General features: G+C 44.4%; 1 protein-coding gene across 1 annotated transcript in view; it reads left to right on the top strand.

Annotated features, from left to right (window-relative positions):
- The window catches only part of oca2 (oculocutaneous albinism II), a 321,027-nt gene that overhangs the window by 117,701 nt on the left and 176,161 nt on the right, over positions 1–27,165 (top strand). Inside the window, exon 15 of the mRNA XM_045687206.1 lies at positions 24,908–25,040. Within this exon, the coding sequence (XP_045543162.1) occupies positions 24,908–25,040 (133 nt within the window). The remainder of the gene's footprint in view (positions 1–24,907; positions 25,041–27,165) is intronic.

Raw genomic sequence — 27,165 nt, 5'->3', positions numbered from 1 at the left:
AGCCAGGTAACAAGGCAGTGGTAGAGATATGCGAAGACAGGTAACAAGGCAGTGGTATAGATATGCGAAGCCAGGTAACAAGGCAGTGGTATAGATATGCGAAGCCAGGGAACAAGGCAGTGGTATAGATATGCGAAGCCAGGGAACAAGGCAGTGGTATAGATATGCGAAGCCAGGTAACAAGGCAGTGGTAGAGATATGTGAAACCAGGTAACAAGGCAGTGGTATAGATATGTGAAGCCAGGTAACAAGTCAGTGGTAGAGATATGTGAAGCCAGGTAAGAAGGCAGTGGTAGAGATATGTGAACCCAGGTAACAAGGCAGTGGTATAGATATGTGAAGCCAGGTAACTAGGCAGTGGTATAGATATGTGAAGCCAGGTAACAAGGCAGTGGTATAGAAATGTGAAGCCAGGTAACATGCAGTAGTATAGATATGTGAAGCCAGGTAACAAGGCAGTGGTAGAGATATGTGAAGCCAGGTAACAAGGCAGTGGTATAGATATGTGAAGCCAGGTAACAAGGCAGTAGTAGAGATATGTGAAGCCAGGTATCAAAGCAGTGGTAGAGATATGTGAAGCCAGGGAGCAAGGCAGTGGTAGAGATATGTGAAGCCAGGGAACAAGGCAGTGGTATCGATATGTGAAGCCAGGTAACAAGGCAGTGGTATAGATATGTGAAGCCAAGTAACATGCAGTAGTATAGATATGTGAAGCCAGGTAACAAGGCAGTGGTAGAGATATGTGAAGCCAGGTAACAAGGCAGTGTTAGAGATATGTGAAGCCAGGTAACAAGGCAGTGGTAGAGATATGTGAAGCCAGGTAACAAGGCAGTGGTAGAGATATGTGAAGCCAGGTATCAAGGCAGTGGTAGAGATATGTGAAGCCAGGTAACAAGGCAGTGGTAGAGATATGTGAAGCCAGGTAACAAGGCAGTGGTAGAGATATGTGAAGCCAGGTAACAAGGCAGTGGTAGAGATATGTGAAACCAGGTAACAAGGCAGTGGTATAGATATGTGAAGCCAGGTAACAAGTCAGTGGTAGAGATATGTGAAGCCAGGTAAGAAGGCAGTGGTAGAGATATGTGAACCCAGGTAACAAGGCAGTGGTATAGATATGTGAAGCCAGGTAACTAGGCAGTGGTATAGATATGTGAAGCCTGGTAACAAGGCAGTGGTATAGATATGTGAAGCCAGGTAACAAGGCAGTGGTAGAGATATGTGAAGCCAGGTAACAAGGCAGTGGTAGAGATATGTGAAGCCAGGTAACAAGGCAGTGGTAGAGATATGTGAAGCCAGGTATCAAGGCAGTGGTAGAGATATGTGAAGCCAGGTAACAAGGCAGTGGTATAGATATGTGAAGCCAGGTAACAAGGCAGTAGTAGAGATATGTGAAGCCAGGTATCAAGGCAGTGGTATAGATATGTGAAGCCAGGGAGCAAGGCAGTGGTAGAGATATGTGAAGCCAGGGAACAAGGCAGTGGTATCGATATGTGAAGACAGGTAACAAGGCAGTGGTATAGATATGTGAAGCCAGGTAACATGCAGTAGTATAGATATGTGAAGCCAGGTAACAAGGCAGTGTTAGAGATATGTGATGCCAGGTAACAAGGCAGTGGTAGAGATATGTGAAGCCAGGTAACAAGGCAGTAGTAGAGATATGTGAAGCCAGGTATCAAGGCAGTGGTATAGATATGTGAAGCCAGGTAACAAGGCAGTGGTATAGATATGTGAAGCCTGGTAACAAGGCAGTGGTATAGATATGTGAAGCCAGGTAACAAGGCAGTGGTAGAGATATGTGAAGCCAGGTAACAAGGCAGTGGTAGAGATATGTGAAGCCAGGTAACAAGGCAATGGTAGAGATATGCGAAGCCAGGTAACAAGGCAGTGGTATAGATATGCGAAGCCAGGGAACAAGGCAGTGGTATAGATATGCGAAGCCAGGGAACAAGGCAGTGGTAGTGATATGTGAAGCCAGGTAACAAGGCAGTGGTAGAGATATGTGAAACCAGGTAACAAGGCAGTGGTATAGATATGTGAAGCCAGGTAACAAGGCAGTGGTAGAGATATGTGAAGCCAGGTACGAAGGCAGTGCTATAGATATGTACAACCAGGTAACAAAGCAGTGGTAGAGATATGTGAAGCCAGGGAGCAAGGCAGTGGTAGAGATATGTGAAGCCAGGGAACAAGGCAGTGGTATCGATATGTGAAGCCAGGTATCAAGGCAGTGGTAGAGATATGTGAAGCCAGGTAACATGCAGTAGTATAGATATGTGAAGCCAGGTAACAAGGCAGTGGTAGAGATATGTGAAGCCAGGTAACAAGGCAGTGTTAGAGATATGTGAAGCCAGGTAACAAGGCAGTGGTATAGATATGTGAAGCCAGGTATCAAGGCAGTGGTATAGATATGTGAAGCCAGGTAACAAGGCAGTGGTATAGATATGTGAAGCCCGGTAACAAGGCAGTGGTATAGATATGTGAAGCCAGGTAACAAGGCAGTGGTAGAGATATGTGAAGCCAGGTAACAAGGCAGTGGTAGAGATATGTGAAGCCAGGTATCAAGGCAGTGGTAGAGATATGTGAAGCCAGGTAACAAGGCAGTGGTATAGATATGTGAAGCCAGGTAACAAGGCAGTAGTAGAGATATGTGAAGCCAGGTATCAAGGCAGTGGTATAGATATGTGAAGCCAGGGAGCAAGGCAGTGGTAGAGATATGTGAAGCCAAGGAACAAGGCAGTGGTATCGATATGTGAAGACAGGCAACAAGGCAGTGGTATAGATATGTGAAGCCAGGTAACATGCAGTAGTATAGATATGTGAAGCCAGGTAACAAGGCAGTGTTAGAGATATGTGATGCCAGGTAACAAGGCAGTGGTAGAGATATGTGAAGCCAGGTAACAAGGCAGTAGTAGAGATATGTGAAGCCAGGTATCAAGTCAGTGGTATAGATATGTGAAGCCAGGTAACAAGGCAGTGGTATAGTTATGTGAAGCCTGGTAACAAGGCAGTGGTATAGATATGTGAAGCCAGGTAACAAGGCAGTGGTAGAGATATGTGAAGCCAGGTAACAAGGCAGTGGTATAGATATGTGAAGCCAGGTAACAAGGCAGTAGTAGAGATATGTGAAGCCAGGTAACAAGGCAGTGGTATAGATATGTGAAGCCTGGTAACAAGGCAGTGGTATAGATATGTGAAGCCAGGTAACAAGGCAGTGGTAGAGATATGTGAAGCCAGGTAACAAGGCAGTGGTAGAGATATGTGAAGCCAGGTATCAAGGCAGTGGTAGAGATATGTGAAGCCAGGTAACAAGGCAGTGGTAGAGATATGTGAAGCCAGGTAACAAGGCAGTGGTAGAGATATGTGAAGCCAGGTAACAAGGCAGTGGTAGAGATATGTGAAGCCAGGTAACAAGGCAGTGGTATAGATATGTGAAGCCAGGTAACAAGGCAGTGGTAGAGATATGTGAAGCCAGGTAACAAGGCAGTGGTATAGATATGTGAAGCCAGGTGACAAGGCAGTGGTATATATATGTGAAGCCAGGTAACAAGGCAGTGGTATAGATATGTGAAGCCAGGTAACAAGGCAGTGGTAGAGATATGCGAAGCCAGGTAACAAGGCAGTGGTAGAGATATGCGAAGCCAGGTAACAAGGCAGTGGTATAGATATGCGAAGCCAGGTAACAAGGCAGTGGTATAGATATGCTAAGCCAGGGAACAAGGCAGTGGTATAGATATGCGAAGCCAGGTAACAAGGCAGTGGTAGAGATATGTGAAACCAGGTAACAAGGCAGTGGTATAGATATGTGAAGCCAGGTAACAAGTCAGTGGTAGAGATATGTGAAGCCAGGTAAGAAGGCAGTGCTATAGATATGTACAACCAGGTAACAAAGCAGTGGTAGAGATATGTGAAGCCAGGGAACAAGGCAGTGGTATAGATATGTGAAGCCAGGGAAAAAAGGCAGTGGTATAGATATGTGAAGCCAGGTAACAAGGCAGTGGTATTGATTTGTGAAGCCAGGAAACAAGGCAGTGGTATAGATATGTGAAGCCAGGTATCAAGGCAGTGGTATAGATATGTGAAGCCAGGTAACAAGGCAGTGGTATAGATATGTGAAGCCTGGTAACAAGGCAGTGGTATAGATATGTGAAGCCAGGTAAGAAGGCAGTGGTAGAGATATGTGAACCCAGGTAACAAGGCAGTGGTATAGATATGTGAAGCCAGGTAACTAGGCAGTGGTATAGATATGTGAAGCCAGGTATCAAGGCAGTGGTATAGATATGTGAAGCCAGGTAACAAGGCAGTGGTATAGATATGTGAAGCCTGGTAACAAGGCAGTGGTATAGATATGTGAAGCCAGGTAACAAGGCAGTGGTAGAGATATGTGAAGCCAGGTAACAAGGCATGGTAGAGATATGTGAAGCCAGGTATCAAGGCAGTGGTAGAGATATGTGAAGCCAGGTAGGAAGGCAGTGGTATAGATATGTGAAGCCTGGTAACAAGGCAGTGGTAGACATATGTGAAGCCAGGTAACAAGGCAGTGGTAGAGATATGTGAAGCCAGGTAACAAGGCAGTGGTATAGATATGTGAAGCCAGGTAACAAGGCAGTGGTAGAGATATGTGAAGCCAGGTATCAAGGCAGTGTTAGAGATATGTGAAGCCAGGTAACAAGGCAGTGGTAGAGATATGTGAAGCCAGGTAACAAGGCAGTGGTAGAGATATGTGAAGCCAGGTAACATGCAGTAGTATAGATATGTGAAGCCCGGTAACAAGGCAGTGGTAGAGATATGTGAAGCCAGGTAACAAGGCAGTGGTATAGATATGTGAAGCCAGGTAACAAGGCAGTAGTAGAGATATGTGAAGCCAGGTATCAAAGCAGTGGTAGAGATATGTGAAGCCAGGGAGCAAGGCAGTGGTAGAGATATGTGAAGCCAGGTGACAAGGCAGTGGTATATATATGTGAAGCCAGGTAACAAGGCAGTGGTATATATATGTGAAGCCAGGTAACAAGGCAGTGGTATAGATATGTGAAGCCAGGTAGGAAGGCAGTGGTATAGATATGTGAAGCCTGGTAACAAGGCAGTGGTAGACATATGTGAAGCCAGGTAACAAGGCAGTGGTAGAGATATGTGAAGCCAGGTAACAAGGCAGTGGTATAGATATGTGAAGCCAGGTGACAAGGCAGTGGTATATATATGTGAAGCCAGGTTACAAGGCAGTGGTATAGATATGTGAAGCCAGGTAACAAGGCAGTGGTAGAGATATGCGAAGCCAGGTAACAAGGCAGTGGTAGAGATATGCGAAGCCAGGTAACAAGGCAGTGGTATAGATATGCGAAGCCAGGTAACAAGGCAGTGGTATAGATATGCGAAGCCAGTGAACAAAGCAGTGGTATAGATATGCGAAGCCAGGGAACAAGGCAGTGGTATAGATATGCGAAGCCAGGTAACAAGGCAGTGGTAGAGATATGTGAAGCCAGGTAACAAGGCAGTAGTAGAGATATGTGAAGCCAGGTATCAAGTCAGTGGTATAGATATGTGAAGCCAGGTAACAAGGCAGTGGTATAGATATGTGAAGCCTGGTAACAAGGCAGTGGTATAGATATGTGAAGCCAGGTAACAAGGCAGTGGTAGAGATATGTGAAGCCAGGTAACAAGGCAGTGGTATAGATATGTGAAGCCAGGTAACAAGGCAGTAGTAGAGATATGTGAAGCCAGGTAACAAGGCAGTGGTATAGATATGTGAAGCCTGGTAACAAGGCAGTGGTATAGATATGTGAAGCCAGGTAACAAGGCAGTGGTAGAGATATGTGAAGCCAGGTAACAAGGCAGTGGTAGAGATATGTGAAGCCAGGTATCAAGGCAGTGGTAGAGATATGTGAAGCCAGGTAACAAGGCAGTGGTAGAGATATGTGAAGCCAGGTAACAAGGCAGTGGTAGAGATATGTGAAGCCAGGTAACAAGGCAGTGGTAGAGATATGTGAAGCCAGGTAACAAGGCAGTGGTATAGATATGTGAAGCCAGGTAACAAGGCAGTGGTAGAGATATGTGAAGCCAGGTAACAAGGCAGTGGTATAGATATGTGAAGCCAGGTAACAAGGCAGTAGTAGAGATATGTGAAGCCAGGTATCAAAGCAGTGGTAGAGATATGTGAAGCCAGGGAGCAAGGCAGTGGTAGAGATATGTGAAGCCAGGTGACAAGGCAGTGGTATATATATGTGAAGCCAGGTAACAAGGCAGTGGTATATATATGTGAAGCCAGGTAACAAGGCAGTGGTATAGATATGTGAAGCCAGGTAGGAAGGCAGTGGTATAGATATGTGAAGCCTGGTAACAAGGCAGTGGTAGACATATGTGAAGCCAGGTAACAAGGCAGTGGTAGAGATATGTGAAGCCAGGTAACAAGGCAGTGGTAGAGATATGCGAAGCCAGGTAACAAGGCAGTGGTAGAGATATGCGAAGCCAGGTAACAAGGCAGTGGTATAGATATGCGAAGCCAGGTAACAAGGCAGTGGTATAGATATGCGAAGCCAGTGAACAAAGCAGTGGTATAGATATGCGAAGCCAGGGAACAAGGCAGTGGTATAGATATGCGAAGCCAGGTAACAAGGCAGTGGTAGAGATATGTGAAGCCAGGTAACAAGGCAGTAGTAGAGATATGTGAAGCCAGGTATCAAGTCAGTGGTATAGATATGTGAAGCCAGGTAACAAGGCAGTGGTATAGATATGTGAAGCCTGGTAACAAGGCAGTGGTATAGATATGTGAAGCCAGGTAACAAGGCAGTGGTAGAGATATGTGAAGCCAGGTAACAAGGCAGTGGTATAGATATGTGAAGCCAGGTAACAAGGCAGTAGTAGAGATATGTGAAGCCAGGTAACAAGGCAGTGGTATAGATATGTGAAGCCTGGTAACAAGGCAGTGGTATAGATATGTGAAGCCAGGTAACAAGGCAGTGGTAGAGATATGTGAAGCCAGGTAACAAGGCAGTGGTAGAGATATGTGAAGCCAGGTATCAAGGCAGTGGTAGAGATATGTGAAGCCAGGTAACAAGGCAGTGGTAGAGATATGTGAAGCCAGGTAACAAGGCAGTGGTAGAGATATGTGAAGCCAGGTAACAAGGCAGTGGTAGAGATATGTGAAGCCAGGTAACAAGGCAGTGGTATAGATATGTGAAGCCAGGTAACAAGGCAGTGGTAGAGATATGTGAAGCCAGGTAACAAGGCAGTGGTATAGATATGTGAAGCCAGGTGACAAGGCAGTGGTATATATATGTGAAGCCAGGTAACAAGGCAGTGGTATAGATATGTGAAGCCAGGTAACAAGGCAGTGGTAGAGATATGCGAAGCCAGGTAACAAGGCAGTGGTAGAGATATGCGAAGCCAGGTAACAAGGCAGTGGTATAGATATGCGAAGCCAGGTAACAAGGCAGTGGTATAGATATGCTAAGCCAGGGAACAAGGCAGTGGTATAGATATGCGAAGCCAGGTAACAAGGCAGTGGTAGAGATATGTGAAACCAGGTAACAAGGCAGTGGTATAGATATGTGAAGCCAGGTAACAAGTCAGTGGTAGAGATATGTGAAGCCAGGTAAGAAGGCAGTGCTATAGATATGTACAACCAGGTAACAAAGCAGTGGTAGAGATATGTGAAGCCAGGGAACAAGGCAGTGGTATAGATATGTGAAGCCAGGGAAAAAAGGCAGTGGTATAGATATGTGAAGCCAGGTAACAAGGCAGTGGTATTGATTTGTGAAGCCAGGAAACAAGGCAGTGGTATAGATATGTGAAGCCAGGTATCAAGGCAGTGGTATAGATATGTGAAGCCAGGTAACAAGGCAGTGGTATAGATATGTGAAGCCTGGTAACAAGGCAGTGGTATAGATATGTGAAGCCAGGTAAGAAGGCAGTGGTAGAGATATGTGAACCCAGGTAACAAGGCAGTGGTATAGATATGTGAAGCCAGGTAACTAGGCAGTGGTATAGATATGTGAAGCCAGGTATCAAGGCAGTGGTATAGATATGTGAAGCCAGGTAACAAGGCAGTGGTATATATATGTGAAGCCTGGTAACAAGGCAGTGGTATAGATATGTGAAGCCAGGTAACAAGGCAGTGGTAGAGATATGTGAAGCCAGGTAACAAGGCATGGTAGAGATATGTGAAGCCAGGTATCAAGGCAGTGGTAGAGATATGTGAAGCCAGGTAGGAAGGCAGTGGTATAGATATGTGAAGCCTGGTAACAAGGCAGTGGTAGACATATGTGAAGCCAGGTAACAAGGCAGTGGTAGAGATATTTGAAGCCAGGTAACAAGGCAGTGGTATAGATATGTGAAGCCAGGTAACAAGGCAGTGGTAGAGATATGTGAAGCCAGGTATCAAGGCAGTGTTAGAGATATGTGAAGCCAGGTAACAAGGCAGTGGTAGAGATATGTGAAGCCAGGTAACAAGGCAGTGGTAGAGATATGTGAAGCCAGGTAACATGCAGTAGTATAGATATGTGAAGCCAGGTAACAAGGCAGTGGTAGAGATATGTGAAGCCAGGTAACAAGGCAGTGGTATAGATATGTGAAGCCAGGTAACAAGGCAGTAGTAGAGATATGTGAAGCCAGGTATCAAAGCAGTGGTAGAGATATGTGAAGCCAGGGAGCAAGGTAGTGGTAGAGATATGTGAAGCCAGGTGACAAGGCAGTGGTATATATATGTGAAGCCAGGTAACAAGGCAGTGGTATATATATGTGAAGCCAGGTAACAAGGCAGTGGTATATATATGTGAAGCCAGGTAACAAGGCAGTGGTATAGATATGTGAAGCCAGGTAGGAAGGCAGTGGTATAGATATGTGAAGCCTGGTAACAAGGCAGTGGTAGACATATGTGAAGCCAGGTAACAAGGCAGTGGTAGAGATATGTGAAGCCAGGTAACAAGGCAGTGGTAGAGATATGCGAAGCCAGGTGACAAGGCAGTGGTATAGATATGCGAAGCCAGGTAACAAGGCAGTGGTATAGATATGCGAAGCCAGGTAACAAGGCAGTGGTATAGATATGCGAAGCCAGGTAACAAGGCAGTGGTAGAGATATGCGAAGCCAGGTAACAAGGCAGTGGTATAGATATGCGAAGCCAGGTAACAAGGCAGTGGTATAGATATGCGAAGCCAGTGAACAAGGCAGTGGTATAGATATGCGAAGCCAGGTAACAAGGCAGTGGTATAGATATGCGAAGCCAGGGAACAAGGCAGTGGTATAGATATGTGAAGCCAGGGAACAAGGCAGTGGTATAGATATGCGAAGCCAGGTAACAAGGCAGTGGTAGAGATATGAGAAGCCAGGTAAGAAGGCAGTAGCTAGAGATATGTACAGCCAGGTAACAAAGCAGTGGTAGAGATATGTGAAGCCAGGGAGCAAGGCAGTGGTAGAGATATGTGAAGCCAGGGAACAAGGCAGTGGTATCGATATGTGAAGCCAGGTAACAAGGCAGTGGTATAGATATGTGAAGCCAGGTAACATGCAGTAGTATAGATATGTGAAGCCAGGTATCAAGGCAGTGGTATAGATATGTGAAGCCAGGTAACAAGGCAGTGGTATAGATATGTGAAGCCTGGTAACAAGGCAGTGGTATAGATATGTGAAGCCAGGTAACAAGGCAGTGGTAGAGATATGTGAAGCCTGGTAACAAGGCAGTGGTATAGATATGTGAAGCCAGGTAACAAGGCAGTGGTAGAGATATGTGAAGCCAGGTAACAAGGCAGTGGTAGAGATATGTGAAGCCAGGTATCAAGGCAGTGGTAGAGATATGTGAAGCCAGGTAACAAGGCAGTGGTAGAGATATGTGAAGCCAGGTAACAAGGCAGTGGTAGAGATATGTGAAGCCAGGTAACAAGGCAGTGGTATAGATATGTGAAGCCAGGGAAAAAGGCAGTGGTATAGATATGTGAAGCCAGGTAACAAGGCAGTGGTATTGATTTGTGAAGCCAGGAAACAAGGCAGTGGTATAGATATGTGAAGCCAGGTATCAAGGCAGTGGTATAGATATGTGAAGCCAGGTAACAAGGCAGTGGTATAGATATGCGAAGCCAGGGAACAAGGCAGTGGTATAGATATGCGAAGCCAGGGAACAAGGCAGTGGTATAGATATGTGAAGCCAGGTATCAAGGCAGTGGTATAGATATGTGAAGCCAGGTAACAAGGCAGTGGTATAGATATGCGAAGCCAGGGAACAAGGCAGTGGTATAGATATGCGAAGCCAGGGAACAAGGCAGTGGTATAGATATGCGAAGCCAGGGAACAAGGCAGTGGTAGAGATATGTGAAGCCAGGGAGCAAGGCAGTGGTAGAGATATGTGAAGCCAGGGAACAAGGCAGTGGTATCGATATGTGAAGCCAGGTAACAAGGCAGTGGTATAGATATGTGAAGCCAGGTCACATGCAGTAGTATAGATATGTGAAGCCAGGTATCAAGGCAGTGGTATAGATATGTGAAGCCAGGTAACAAGGCAGTGGTATAGATATGTGAAGCCTGGTAACAAGGCAGTGGTATAGATATGTGAAGCCAGGTAACAAGGCAGTGGTAGAGATATGTGAAGCCAGGTAACAAGGCAGTGGTAGAGATATGTGAAGCCAGGTATCAAGGCAGTGGTAGAGATATGTGAAGCCAGGTAACAAGGCAGTGGTAGAGATATGTGAAGCCAGGTAACAAGGCAGTGGTAGAGATATGTGAAGCCAGGTAACAAGGCAGTGGTAGAGATATGTGAAGCCAGGTATCAAGGCAGTGGTAGAGATATGTGAAGCCTGGTAACAAGGCAGTGGTATAGATATGTGAAGCCAGGTAACAAGGCAGTGGTAGAGATATGTGAAGACAGGTAACAAGGCAGTGGTAGAGATATGTGAAGCCAGGTATCAAGGCAGTGGTAGAGATATGTGAAGCCAGGTAGGAAGGCAGTGGTATAGATATGTGAAGCCTGGTAACAAGGCAGTGGTAGACATATGTGAAGCCAGGTAACAAGGCAGTGGTAGAGATATTTGAAGCCAGGTAACAAGGCAGTGGTATAGATATGTGAAGCCAGGTAACAAGGCAGTGGTAGAGATATGTGAAGCCAGGTATCAAGGCCGTGGTAGAGATATGTGAAGCCAGGTAACAAGGCAGTGGTAGAGATATGTGAAGCCAGGTAACAAGGCAGTGGTAGAGATATGTGAAGCCAGGTAACAAGGCAGTGGTATAGATATGTGAAGCCAGGTAACAAGGCAGTGGTAGAGATATGTGAAGCCAGGTACCAAGGCAGTGGTATAGATATGTGAAGCCAGGTAACAAGGCAGTGGTAGAGATATGTGAAGCCAGGTAACAAGGCAGTGGTAGAGATATGTGAAGCCAGGTATCAAGGCAGTGGTAGAGATATGTGAAGCCAGGTAACAAGGCAGTGGTAGAGATATGTGAAGCCAGGTAACAAGGCAGTGGTAGAGATATGTGAAGCCAGGGAGCAAGGCAGTGGTAGAGATATGTGAAGCCAGGGAACAAGGCAGTGGTATCGATATGTGAAGCCAGGTAACAAGGCAGTGGTATAAATATGTGAAGCCAGGTAACATGCAGTAGTATAGATATGTGAAGCCAGGGAGCAAGGCAGTGGTAGAGATATGTGAAGCCAGGTGACAAGGCAGTGGTATATATATGTGAAGCCAGGTAACAAGGCAGTGGTATATATATGTGAAGCCAGGTAACAAGGCAGTGGTATAGATATGTGAAGCCAGGTAGGAAGGCAGTGGTATAGATATGTGAAGCCTGGTAACAAGGCAGTGGTAGACATATGTGAAGCCAGGTAACAAGGCAGTGGTAGAGATATGTGAAGCCAGGTAACAAGGCAGTGGTATAGATATGTGAAGCCAGGTGACAAGGCAGTGGTATATATATGTGAAGCCAGGTTACAAGGCAGTGGTATAGATATGTGAAGCCAGGTAACAAGGCAGTGGTAGAGATATGCGAAGCCAGGTAACAAGGCAGTGGTAGAGATATGCGAAGCCAGGTAACAAGGCAGTGGTATAGATATGCGAAGCCAGGTAACAAGGCAGTGGTATAGATATGCGAAGCCAGTGAACAAAGCAGTGGTATAGATATGCGAAGCCAGGGAACAAGGCAGTGGTATAGATATGCGAAGCCAGGTAACAAGGCAGTGGTAGAGATATGTGAAACCAGGTAACAAGGCAGTGGTATAGATATGTGAAGCCAGGTAACAAGTCAGTGGTAGAGATATGAGAAGCCAGGTAAGAAGGCAGTGCTATAGATATGTACAACCAGGTAACAAAGCAGTGGTAGAGATATGTGAAGCCAGGGAACAAGGCAGTGGTATAGATATGTGAAGCCAGGGAAAAAGGCAGTGGTATAGATATGTGAAGCCAGGGAACAAGGCAGTGGTATAGATATGCGAAGCCAGGTAACAAGGCAGTGGTATAGATATGCGAAGCCAGGTAACAAGGCAGTGGTATAGATATGCGAAGCCAGGTAACAAGGCAGTGGTATAGATATGCGAAGCCAGTGAACAAAGCAGTGGTATAGATATGCGAAGCCAGGGAACAAGGCAGTGGTATAGATATGCGAAGCCAGGTAACAAGGCAGTGGTAGAGATATGTGAAACCAGGTAACAAGGCAGTGGTATAGATATGTGAAGCCAGGTAACAAGTCAGTGGTAGAGATATGAGAAGCCAGGTAAGAAGGCAGTGCTATAGATATGTACAACCAGGTAACAAAGCAGTGGTAGAGATATGTGAAGCCAGGGAACAAGGCAGTGGTATAGATATGTGAAGCCAGGGAAAAAGGCAGTGGTATAGATATGTGAAGCCAGGGAACAAGGCAGTGGTATAGATATGCGAAGCCAGGTAACAAGGCAGTGGTATAGATATGCGAAGCCAGGGAACAAGGCAGTGGTATAGATATGCGAAGCCAGGGAACAAGGCAGTGGTATAGATATGCGAAGCCAGGGAACAAGGCAGTGGTATAGATATGCGAAGCCAGGTAACAAGGCAGTGGTAGAGATATGTGAAGCCAGGTAACAAGGCAGTAGTAGAGATATGTGAAGCCAGGTATCAAAGCAGTGGTAGAGATATGTGAAGCCAGGGAGCAAGGCAGTGGTAGAGATATGTGAAGCCAGGGAACAAGGCAGTGGTATCGATATGTGAAGCCAGGTAACAAGGCAGTGGTATAGATATGTGAAGCCAGGTAACATGCAGTAGTATAGATATGTGAAGCCAGGTATCAAGGCAGTGGTATAGATATGTGAAGCCAGGTAACAAGGCAGTGGTATAGATATGTGAAGCCTGGTAACAAGGCAGTGGTATAGATATGTGAAGCCAGGTAACAAGGCAGTGGTAGAGATATGTGAAGCCAGGTAACAAGGCAGTGGTAGAGATATGTGAAGCCAGGTATCAAGGCAGTGGTAGAGATATGTGAAGCCAGGTAACAAGGCAGTGGTAGAGATATGTGAAGCCAGGTAACAAGGCAGTGGTAGAGATATGTGAAGCCAGGTAACAAGGCAGTGGTATAGATATGTGAAGCCAGGGAAAAGGCAGTGGTATAGATATGTGAAGCCAGGTAACAAGGCAGTGGTATTGATTTGTGAAGCCAGGAAACAAGGCAGTGGTATAGATATGTGAAGCCAGGTATCAAGGCAGTGGTATAGATATGTGAAGCCAGGTAACAAGGCAGTGGTATAGATATGCGAAGCCAGGGAACAAGGCAGTGGTATAGATATGCGAAGCCAGGGAACAAGGCAGTGGTATAGATATGTGAAGCCAGGTATCAAGGCAGTGGTATAGATATGTGAAGCCAGGTAACAAGGCAGTGGTATAGATATGCGAAGCCAGGGAACAAGGCAGTGGTATAGATATGCGAAGCCAGGGAACAAGGCAGTGGTATAGATATGCGAAGCCAGGGAACAAGGCAGTGGTATAGATATGCGAAGCCAGGTAACAAGGCAGTGGTAGAGATATGTGAAGCCAGGTAACAAGGCAGTAGTAGAGATATGTGAAGCCAGGTATCAAAGCAGTGGTAGAGATATGTGAAGCCAGGGAGCAAGGCAGTGGTAGAGATATGTGAAGCCAGGGAACAAGGCAGTGGTATCGATATGTGAAGCCAGGTAACAAGGCAGTGGTATAGATATGTGAAGCCAGGTCACATGCAGTAGTATAGATATGTGAAGCCAGGTATCAAGGCAGTGGTATAGATATGTGAAGCCAGGTAACAAGGCAGTGGTATAGATATGTGAAGCCTGGTAACAAGGCAGTGGTATAGATATGTGAAGCCAGGTAACAAGGCAGTGGTATAGATATGTGAAGCCAGGTAGGAAGGCAGTGGTATAGATATGTGAAGCCTGGTAACAAGGCAGTGGTAGACATATGTGAAGCCAGGTAACAAGGCAGTGGTAGAGATATGTGAAGCCAGGTAACAAGGCAGTGGTATAGATATGTGAAGCCAGGTGACAAGGCAGTGGTATATATATGTGAAACCAGGTTACAAGGCAGTGGTATAGATATGTGAAGCCAGGTAACAAGGCAGTGGTAGAGATATGCGAAGCCAGGTAACAAGGCAGTGGTAGAGATATGCGAAGCCAGGTAACAAGGCAGTGGTATAGATATGCGAAGCCAGGTAACAAGGCAGTGGTATAGATATGCGAAGCCAGTGAACAAAGCAGTGGTATAGATATGCGAAGCCAGGGAACAAGGCAGTGGTATAGATATGCGAAGCCAGCTAACAAGGCAGTGGTAGAGATATGTGAAACCAGGTAACAAGTCAGTGGTAGAGATATGAGAAGCCAGGTAAGAAGGCAGTGCTATAGATATGTACAACCAGGTAACAAAGCAGTGGTAGAGATATGTGAAGCCAGGGAACAAGGCAGTGGTATAGATATGTGAAGCCAGGGAAAAAGGCAGTGGTATAGATATGTGAAGCCAGGGAACAAGGCAGTGGTATAGATATGCGAAGCCAGGTAACAAGGCAGTGGTATAGATATGCGAAGCCAGGGAACAAGGCAGTGGTATAGATATGCGAAGCCAGGGAACAAGGCAGTGGTATAGATATGCGAAGCCAGGGAACAAGGCAGTGGTATAGATATGCGAAGCCAGGGAACAAGGCAGTGGTAGAGATATGTGAAGCCAGGTAACAAGGCAGTGGTAGAGATATGTGAAGCCAGGTATCAAGGCAGTGGTAGAGATATGTGAAGCCAGGTAACAAGGCAGTGGTAGAGATATGTGAAGCCAGGTAACAAGGCAGTGGTAGAGATATGTGAAGCCAGGTAACAAGGCAGTGGTAGAGATATGTGAAGCCAGGTATCAAGGCAGTGGTAGAGATATGTGAAGCCTGGTAACAAGGCAGTGGTATAGATATGTGAAGCCAGGTAACAAGGCAGTGGTAGAGATATGTGAAGCCAGGTAACAAGGCAGTGGTAGAGATATGTGAAGCCAGGTATCAAGGCAGTGGTAGAGATATGTGAAGCCAGGTAGGAATGCAGTGGTATAGATATGTGAAGCCTGGTAACAAGGCAGTGGTAGACATATGTGAAGCCAGGTAACAAGGCAGTGGTAGAGATATTTGAAGCCAGGTAACAAGGCAGTGGTATAGATATGTGAAGCCAGGTAACAAGGCAGTGGTAGAGATATGTGAAGCCAGGTATCAAGGCCGTGGTAGAGATATGTGAAGCCAGGTAACAAGGCAGTGGTAGAGATATGTGAAGCCAGGTAACAAGGCAGTGGTAGAGATATGTGAAGCCAGGTAACAAGGCAGTGGGAGAGATATGTGAAGCCAGGTAACAAGGCAGTGGTAGAGATATGTGAAGCCAGGTACCAAGGCAGTGGTATAGATATGTGAAGCCAGGTAACAAGGCAGTGGTAGAGATATGTGAAGCCAGGTAACAAGGCAGTGGTAGAGATATGTGAAGCCAGGTATCAATGCAGTGGTAGAGATATGTGAAGCCAGGTAACAAGGCAGTGGTGGAGATATGTGAAGCCAGGTAACAAGGCAGTGGTAGAGATATGTGAAGCCAGGGAGCAAGGCAGTGGTAGAGATATGTGAAGCCAGGGAACAAGGCAGTGGTATCGATATGTGAAGCCAGGTAACAAGGCAGTGGTATAAATATGTGAAGCCAGGTAACATGCAGTAGTATAGATATGTGAAGCCAGGTATCAAGGCAGTGGTATAGATATGTGAAGCCAGGTAACAAGGCAGTGGTATAGATATGTGAAGCCAGGTAACAAGGCAGTGGTATTGATTTGTGAAGCCAGGTAACAAGGCATTGGTATAGATATGTGAAGCCAGGAAACATGCAGTAGTATAGATATGTGAAGCCAGCTAACAAGGCAGTGGTAGAGATATGTGAAGCCAGGTAACAAGGCAGTGTTAGAGATATGTGAAGCCAGGTAACAAGGCAGTGGTATAGATATGTGAAGCTAGGTAACAAGGCAGTAGTAGAGATATGTGAAGCCAGGTATCAAGGCAGTGGTATAGATATGTGAAGCCAGGTAACAAGGCAGTGGTATAGATATGTGAAGCCTGGTAACAAGGCAGTGGTATAGATATGTGAAGCCAGGTAACAAGGCAGTGGTATAGATATGTGAAGCCAGGTAACATGCAGTAGTATAGATATGTGAAGCCAGGTATCAAGGCAGTGGTATAGATATGCGAAGCCAGGGAACAAGGCAGTGGTATAGATATGCGAAGCCAGGAAACAAGGCAGTGGTATAGATATGTGAAGCCAGGTAACAAGTCAGTGGTATAGATATGTGAAGCCAGGTAACATGCAGTAGTATAGATATGTGAAGCCAGGTATCAAGGCAGTGGTATAGATATGCGAAGCTAGGGAACAAGGCAGTGGTATAGATATGCGAAGCCAGGAAACAAGGCAGTGGTATAGATATGTGAAGCCAGGTAACAAGTCAGTGGTATAGATATGTGAAGCCAGGTAACATGCAGTAGTATAGATATGTGAAGCCAGGTAACAAGGCAGTGGTAGAGATATGTGAAGCCAGGTAACAAGGCAGTGGTATAGATATGTGAAGCCAGGTAACAAGGCAGTGGTAGAGATATGTGAAGCCAGGTAACAAGGCAGTGGTATAGATATGTGAAGCCAGGTAACAAGGCAGTGGTATAGATATGTGAAGCCAGGTAACAAGGCAGTGGTATAGATATGTGAAGCCAGGTAACAAGGCAGTGGTATAGATATGTGAAGCCAGGTAACAAAGCAGGATGCACCTGAGCTCAATTTCGAGTCTCATAGCATAGGGTCTGAATACTTATGTAAATAAGGTATTTCAGTTTTTTATTTTTAATACATTTGCAAACATTTATATAAACCTGTTTCCGCTTTGTCAGTATGGGGTATTGTGTGTAGATTGCTGAGGATTTTTTATATATTTTTTAATTTAGAATATGGCTGTAACGTAACAAAATGTGGGAAAAGTCATTTTCAGAAGGCACTGTGTGTGTGCCCGTGTGTGCAAGTGTGTATGTGCATGCGCGCGTGTGTGTGTGTGTGTGTGTGTGTGTGTGTGTGTGTGTGTGTGTGTGTGTGTGTGTGTGTGTGTGTGTGTGTGTGTGTGTGTGTGTGTGTGTGTGTGTGTGTGTGTGTGTGTGTGCGTGCGTGCGTGCGTGTGTGTGTGTGTACGCTACAGGTGGCATCCACATATTTTCCTGGTAATTGGGTGACATCTCCTGTAGCTGGTAACCCGCGGTAACAGCTCTGGCATTAGCAGCTGCTGGACCGCAATAGGGCTTCCAGACACCCTGTAAACCAATCAGAGTGCCTCACGCCCCGGGCTCTAGCTGGCCTGTAACCAATCGCAGCATATCACACTTTAGGCTGCTGAATGTAGACAGACAAACAGCACCTTGATGTCTTTAAGACATGCACAGACTAGACCACTGAGACCTAGGGATGCGTCCCAAACGGCCACCTATTTTCTATACTGTGCACTTGTATGTTTTTTTTTAGTTGGGTGACTTGTTTAGCAGCGTCTTGCTGACAGTAAAGTGGGGCGTGAACTAATGCTGAGAGAATGAGATCTTCTCATTTACATGGTGCTATCTGCATCACCCTAAAACACGCACCCACCCACCCACGCACGCACGCACGCACGCACGCACGCACGCACGCACGCACGCACGCACGCACGCACACACACACACACACACACACACACACACACACACACACACACACACACACACACACACACACACACACACACACTAAACATGTGTTTTAGGACACCACAGAATTAGAACACTACTCTTAAGGAGACTTTACAAGTCTTTGCTAGGTAAAGTCCCCCCTTATCTCAGCTCACTGGTCACCATAGCAACACCCACCCGTAGCACGCGCTCCAGGAGGTATATCTCACTGGTCATCCCCAAAGCCAATTCCTCCTTTGGCAGCCTTTCCTTCCAGTTCTCTGCTGCCAATGACTGGAACGAACTGAAAAAATCACTGAAACTGGAAACACTTATCTCCCTCACTAACTTTAAGCACCAGCTGTCAGAGCAGCTCACAGATCACTGCGCCTGTACGTAGCCCATCTGTAAATAGCCTACCCAACTACCTCATCCCCATAGTGTATTTATTAATTTATCTTGCTCCTTTGCACCCCAGTATCTCTACTTGCACATTCATCTTCTGCACATCTACCATTCCAGTGTTTTAATTGCTATATCTTAATTACTTTGCCACCATGGCCTATTTATTGCCTTACCTGCCTTATCCTACCTCATTTGCACACACTGTATATAGACTTTTTCTACTGTATTTTTGACTGTATGTTTGTTTATTCCATGTGTAACTCTGTGTTGTTGTATGTGTCGAACTGCTTTGCTTTATCTTGGCCAGGTCGCAGTTGTAAATGTGAACTTGTTCTCAACTGGCCTACCTGGTTAAATAAAGGTGAAATAGAAAAATAAAAATAGAGCCTATACCCCCTATATAGAGCCCGTACCCCCTATATAGCGCCTATACCCCCTATATAGAGCCTATACCCCCTATACAGATCCCATATCTCCTACATAGAGCCCATATCCCCTATATAGAGGCCATATCCCCTATATAGAGCCCATACTCCCTATTTAGAGACCATACTCCCTATATAGAGACCATACTCCCTATATAGAGTCCATATCCCCTACATAGAACCCATATCCCCTACATAGAGCCTATACCCCCTATATAGAGCCCATACCCCCTATATAGAGGACATATACCCTATATAGAGCCTGTATACCCTATATAGAGCCCATACCCCCTATATAGAGCCCATACCCCCTATATAGAGCCTATACCTCCTATATAGAGCCCATACCCCCTATATAGAGCCTATACCCCCTATATAGAGCCTATACCCCCTATATAGAGCTTATATCCCCTATACAGAGTCCATATCCCCTATATAGAGCCCATACCCCCTATATAGAGCCCATACCCCCTATATAGAGCCCGTACCCCTATATAGAGCCCGTACCACCTATATAGAGCCCGTACCCCCTATATAGAGCCCGTACCCCCTATATAGAGCCCGTACCCCTATATAGAGCCTATACCCCCTATATAGAGCCTATACCCCCTATATAGAGCCTATACCCCCTATATAGAGCCCATACCCCTATATAGAGCCCATACCCCCTATATAGAGCCTATACCCCTATATAGAGCCTATACCCCCTATATAGAGCCTATACCCCCTATATAGAGCTTATACCCCCTATATAGAGCGTTTACCCCTATACAGAGCCCATACTCCCTATATAGAGCCCATACCCCCTATATAGAGCCTAAGCCCCCTATATTGTGCCTATACCCCCTATATAGAGCCCATACCCCCTATATAGAGCCCGTACCCCTATATAGAGCTTATACCCCCTATATAGAGCCTATACCCCCTATATAGAGCCTATACCCCCTATATGGAGCCCATACCCCCATATAGAGCCTATACTCTCAATATAGAGCCCATACCCCCTATATAGAGCCCATATCCCCTTCATAGAGCCCATACCCCCTATATAGATCCCATATCCCCTATACAGATCCCATGTCCCTTATATAGAGCCCTATGGGGCCTGGTCAGAAGCAGTACACTATATAGAGAATAGGGTGCCATTTGGGACGCATGACCTCACAGCAACCAATCAGGGTGGTTGAGGCAAGGCAAGATTGTTGTCAAAGCTGGGATGATTATATCCCCCATATACAGTGCATTCGGAAAGTATTCAGACCCCTTGACCTTTTCCACATTTTATTATGTTACTGCCTTATTCTAAAATGGATTTAAAAAAAAATTTAAGTAATCAACCTACATACGATACACCAGTGCGAAAACAGGTTTTTTAGAAATATTTGCAAATGTATTGAAAGTAAAAAAACAGAAATAACTTATTCAGACCCTTTGCTATGACTCTCAAAATTGAGCTCAGGTGCATCCTGTTCCCGTTGATCGTCCTTGAGATGTTTCTACAACTTGATTGGAGTCCACCTGTGGTAAATTCAATTGACTTGAGATGATTTGGAAAGGCACACACCTGCCTATAAGGTCCCACAGTTGACAGTGTATATCAGAGCAAAAACCAAGCCATGAGGTCGAAGGAATTGTCCGTAGTGCTCCGAGACAGGATTGTGTCGAGGCACACATCTGGGAAGGGTACCAGAAAATGTCTGCAGCATTAAAGGTCCCAAAGAACACAGTGGCCTCCATCATTCTTGAATGGAAGAAGATTGGAACCACTAAGACTCTACCTAGACCTGGCCGCCCGGCCAAACTGAGCAATCGGGGGAGAAGGGCCTTGGTCAGGGAGGTGACCAAGAACCCGATGGTCACTCTGACAGAGCTCCAGAAGGACAACCATCTCTGCAGCACTCCACCAATCAGGATTTTATGGTAGAGTGGCCAGACGAAGCCAGTCCTCAGTAAAAGGCACACGACAGCCCACTTGGAGTTTACCAAAAGGCACCTAAAGGATTCTCAGACCATGAGAGACAAGATTCTCTCGTTTGAAGAAATCAAGAATTGAACTCTTTGGCCTGAATGCCAAGCGTCACGTCTGGAGGAAACCTGGCACCATCCCTAAGGTGAAGCATGGTGATGGCAGCATCATTCAGTGGGGATGTTTTTCAGCGGCAGGGACTGGGAGACTAACCAGGATCGAAGGAAAGATGAACAGAGTAAAGAACAGAGAGATCCTTGATGAAAACCTGCTCCAGAGCGCTCAGGACCTCAGACTGGGGCAAAGTTACACCTTCCAACAAGACAACGAACCTAAGCACACAGTCAAGACAATGCAGGAGTGGCTAGTGGACAAGTCTCTGAATGTCCTTGAGCGGCCCAGCCAGAGCCCGGACTTGAACCCTATCGAACATCTCTGGAGAGACCTGAAAATAGCTGTGCAGCAACGCTCCCCATCCAACCTGACAGATCTTGAGAGGATCTGCAGAGGAGAATGGGACAAACTCCCCAAATACAGGTGTGCCAAGCTTGTAGCATCATACCCAAGAAGACTCAAGGCTGTAATCGCTGCCAAAGGTACTTCAAGAAAGTACTGAGTAAAGGGTCTGAATACTTGAAGTCGAAAGTTTAGATACTCCTTAGCCAAATACATTTAAACTCAATTTTTCACAATTCCTGACATTTAATCCAAGACAAATTCCCTGTCTTAGGTCAGTTAGGATCACCACTTTATTTTAAGAATGTGAAATGTTAAAATATTAGTAGAGAGAATGATTTATTTCAGATTTTATTTCTTTCATCACATTCCCAGTTTGTCAGACGTTTACATACACTCAATTAGTATTTGATAGCATTGCCTTTCAATTGTTTAACTTGGGTCAAACATTTCAGGTAGCCTTCCACAAGCTTCCCACAATAAGTTGGGTGAATTTTGGCCCATTCCTCCTGACAGAGCTGGTGTAACTGAGTCAGGTTTGTAGGCCTCCTTGCTCGCACACACCTTTTCAGTTCTGCCCACAAATTTTCTATGGGATTGAGGTCAGGGCTTTGTGATGGCCACTCCAATACCTTGACTTTGTTGTCCTTAAGCCATTTTGCCACAACTTTGGAAGTATGCTTGGGTTAATTGTCCATTTGGAAGACCCATTTGCGACCAAGCTTTAACTTCCTGACTGATGTCTTGAGATGTTGCTTCAGTATATCCACATAATTTTCCTACGTCATGATGCCATCGATTTTGTGAAGTGCACCAGTCCCTCCTGCAGCAAAGCACCCCCACAACATGATGCTGCAACCCCCGTGCTTCATGGTTGGGATGGTGTTCTTCGGCTTGCAAGATTCCCCCTTTTTCCTCCAAACATAACAATTGTCATTATGGCCAAACAGTTCTGTTTTGTTTCATCAGACTAGAGGACATTTCTCCAAAAAGTACAATCTTTGTCCCCATGTGCAGTTGCAAACCGTAGTCTGGCTTTTTTATGGCGGTTTTGGAGCAGTGGCTTCTTCTTTGCTGAGCGGCCTTTCAGGTTATGTTGATATAGGACTCGTTTTACTGTGGATATAGATACTTTTGTACCTGTTTCCTCCAGCATCTTCACAAGGTCCTTTGCTGTTGTTCTGGGATTGATTAGCATTTTTCGCACCAAAGTACGTTCATCTCTAGGAGACAGAACGCGTCTCCTTCCTGAGCGGTATGATGGCTGCGTGGTCTCATGGTGTTTATACTTACGTACTATTGTTTGTACAGATGAACGTAGTACCTTCAGGCGTTTGGAAATTGCTCCCAAGGATGAACCAGACTTGTGGAGGTCTACAATTATTTTCTGAGGTCTTGGCTCATTTCTTTAGATTTTCCCATGATGTCAAGCAAAGAGGCACTGAGTTTGAAGGTGATCATTGAAATACATCCACAGGTACACCTCCAATTGACTCAAATGATGTCAATTAGCCTATCAGAAGCTTCTAAAGCCATGACATAGTTATCTGGAATTCTTCAAGCTGTTTAAAGGCACAATCAATTTAGTTTATGTAAACTACTGACCTACAGGAATTGTGATACTGTGAATTATAAGTGAAATAATCTGTCTGTAAACAATAGTTGGAAACATTACTTGTGTCATGCACTAAGTAGATGTCCTAACCGACTTGTCAAAACTATAGTTTGTTAACAAGAAATTTGTGGAGTGGTTGAAAAACGTGGTTTAATGACTCCAACCTAAGTGTATGTAAACTTCCGACTTCAACTGTAGAATGAAGAAGTCTAGTTCCAATACATAGAATGAAGTAGCTATGATACATAGAATAAAGTAGCTCTAATACATAGAATGAAGTAGCTCTAATACATAGAATGAAGTAGCTCTAATACATAGAATGAAGTAGCTCTAATACATAGAATGAAGTAGCTCTAATACATTATATGAAGTAGCTCTAATAAATAGAATGAAGTAGCTCTAATACATAGAATGAAGTAGCTCTAATACATAGAACGAAGTAGCTCTAATAAATAGAATGAAGTAGGTCTGATACATAGAATGAAGTAGCTCTGATACATAGAATGAAGTAGCTCTGATACATAGAATGAAGTAGCTCTGATACATAGAATGAAGTAGCTCTGATACATAGAATGAAGTAGCTCTGATACATAGAATGAAGTAGCTCTAATAAATAGAATGAAGTAGCTCTGATACATAGAATGAAGTAGCGCTGATACATAGAATGAAGTAGTTCTAATACGTTATATAAAGTAGCTCTAATACATAGAATGAAGTAACTTTAATAAATAGAATGAAGTAGATCTAATACATTATATAAAGCAGCTCTAATACATAGAATGAAGTAGCTCTAATAAATAGAATGAAGTAGCTCTAATACATAGAATGAAGTAGCTCTAATAGATAGAATGAAGTAGCTCTAATACATAGAATGAAGTAGCTCTGATACATAGAATGAAGTAGCTCTAATACATAGAATGAAGTAGCTCTAATACATAGAATGAAGTAGCTCTGATACATAGAATGAAGTAGCTCTGATACATAGAATGAAGTAGCTCTAATACATTATATAAAGTTGCTCTAATACATATAATGAAGTAGCTCTAATACATAGAATGAAGTAGCTCTAATACATAGAAGCTCTAATACATAGAATGAAGTAGCTCTAATACATAGAATGAAGTAGCTCTAATGCATAGAATGAAGTAGCTCTGATACATAGAATGAAGTAGATCTAATAAGTTGAATGAAGTAGCTTTAATAAATAGAATGAAGTAGCTCTAATAAATAGAATGAAGTAGATCTGATACATAGAATGAAGTAGCTCTGATACATAGAATGAAGTAGCTCTAATACATAGAATGAAGTAGCTCTAATACATAGAATGAAGTAGCTCTAATACATAGAATGAAGTAGCTCTGATACATAGAATGAAGTAGCTCTAATACATAGAATGAAGTAGCCTAGCTCTAATAAATATAGTTAAGTAGCTCTAATAAATAGAATGAAGTAGCTCTAATAAATGTAATGAAGTAGCCTAGCTCTAATAAATAGAGTTAAGTAGCTCTAATAAATAGAATGAAGTAGCCTAGCTCTAATAAATAGAGTTAAGTAGATCTAATAAATAGAATGAAGTAGCCTAGCTCTAATAAATAGAATGAAGTAGCTCTAATAAATAGAATGAAGTAGCCTAGCTCTAATAAATAGAGTTAAGTAGCTCTAATAAATAGAATGAAGTAGCCTAGCTCTAATAAATAGAGTTAAGTAGCTCTAATAAATATAATGAAGTAGCTCTAATAAATAGAGTTAAGTAGCTCTAATAAATAGAATGAAGTAGCCTAGCTCTAATAAATAGAGTTAAGTAGCTCTAATAAATATAATGAAGTAGCTCTAATAAATAGAGTTAAGTAGCTCTAATAAATATAATGAAGTAGCCTATTCTAACATCTGTTTGTCTCTGTCTGTTCCAGGGGATAGATTTTGCTAGTTTCACAGGCTACATGTTCCTGGGGATCTGTGTGGTCCTCCTCACCTCCTTCCCTTTCCTTCGCCTGCTCTACTGGAACAAGAAGCTATACAACAAGGAGTCCAGCGAGATCGTCGGTGAGTCTGTGTGTGTGTGTGATTGTGATTGTTTGAGACTGTGTGTTTGTGTGTAGCTGGCTAGCTAAAGCCAACTTCATAAAATTGCTAGATGGAAAAGTATTACGGAGAAACATCAAAACATTATTAGGCTACGTAGCTTGATCAAATACATTTACAAAAACACCTCTTGCGAGTCCTGCCCGTCACTGGCAACTAAATTCAAACGCTGTGCGTTTAACTCGACACTCTCTCTCCCCCGCTGACGATACTGTCTGCATGCCCTAGAATTTCTAACTTCCTGCCTAGCATATGTGGTGGCTAATTCATCAATCATTCTGTCCTCCTCTCTCGCTGATATTCTGCATAGCAACAGAGACATGTAAAAACAAGCCTGACCTCTTCCCCTGTCTGGGACCCAAGTGTCTGAGCCCCAGCTAAGGGAAACGTGCAACTGAAAAAGACACCAGAGTCCAAAGGACACTTTCTAATGACAAGTATATCACGTAAGCATATTATACTACTAAAACATCTTAAATCATCTATGTTACCCAACTTATTCTGATTCATCCACGACACATATGTTTGCTCCGTGGTTCATCTTGGAAGGGGGGTTCCAGGGTCCCACCTCTACAAAATACAGCTGACAGATATTTTTTTATAAATAATTATGATTAATAATGAAAAACAACAACTTTATTTTATGCGCGTTTGCAGGTACAGTTGGATTTCTGTAAGTCGCTCTGTGACATCACTGGGAGGAACCACCCACTTAACTGGTGGCATAGGAATCGCAGCGTGGCACTGCAAGGCGTGGCACTGCAAGGCGTGGCACTGCAAGGCGTGGCACTGCAAAGCGTGGCACTGCAAACGTGACACTGCAAACGTGGCACTGCAAACGTGACATTGCAAGGCGTGGCACTGCAAACGTGGTGCTGCAAGCGTGGCACTACTGCAAGCGTGGCACTGCAAACATGTCACACACTCTGCATTTTACATCACGTAGCTATCCCAGTCAATTATTTTCCAACAAAATATTGTGATACAAAGGTAAAATAAAAATAAAAATTCATTACAAAATAAATGTGTTGTTATTACGATATTACTATCGACATGGGCATCTGTAAATTATCCGACATGCTGTGACGTAATTTGACTACTGGAACACAGCCAACAGTCAGTAGTCAAATGACATGTCGGATAATTTACAGATGCCCATGTCGATAGATGCCCATGTCGTAGGTATAGGCGTATTCATCACAGCTGTAATATCATAATAACAACACATTTATTTTGTAATGAAACATTTTTTATTTGATTTTTTATTTTACCTTTATTTAACTAGGCAAGTCAGTTAAGAACAAATTCTTATTTCCAATGACGGCCTACTGGGGAACAGTGGGTTAACTGCCTTGTTCAGGGGGCAGAACGACAGATTTGTTCCTCGTCAGCTCAGGGATTCGAACTTGCAACCTTTTGGTTACTAGTCCCAACGCTCTAACCACTAGGCTAAATGTTGTTTATTAACACCTTAACTAGGGATCCTCAAGAATAGAATCGTGGTTGTTTTAGCCACTAAGCAAGCAGTCATCCTTTTCATAATATATATAATATTTTTTCTAGGCATGATTCATCGTTGTAATTACCTAGATATTGAGGATAGAGATTTAGCTGTAGATTAAGCTATGCAATTATATCATCCCATAAATATTCCATCTCTCTCTCTCTGTGTCTCTCTTCCCCCCACCTCTCTCTGTCTCTCTCTCTCTTTATTCCCCCTCACTCTCTCTCTCTCTCTCTCTCTCTCTCTCTCTCTCTCTCTCTCTCTCTCTCCGTCTCTCTTCCCCCTCACTCTCTCTCTCTGTGTCTCTTTCCCCCCACCTCTCTCTCTCTCTCTCTCTCTCTATTCCCCCCACCTCTCTCACTCTCTCTCTCTCTCTGTGTCTCTCTTCCCCCCACCTCTCTCTCTCTCTCTCTCTCTCTCTCTCTATTCCCCCCACCTCTCTCACTCTCTCTCTCTGTGTCTCTCTTCCCCCCACCTCTCTCTCTCTGTCTCTCTCTCTCTGTCTCTCTTCCCCCTCACTCTCTCTCTCTCTGTGTCTCTTTCCCCCCACCTCTCTCTCTCTCTCTCTCTCTCTATTCCCCC

This window comes from Salmo salar, chromosome ssa10 (assembly GCF_905237065.1).
Source record: "Salmo salar chromosome ssa10, Ssal_v3.1, whole genome shotgun sequence".
Taxonomy (NCBI): domain Eukaryota; kingdom Metazoa; phylum Chordata; class Actinopteri; order Salmoniformes; family Salmonidae; genus Salmo; species Salmo salar.
The sequence above is the reverse complement of the archived record's forward strand: the minus strand, read 5'-3'. Positions and strand labels throughout refer to the sequence as shown.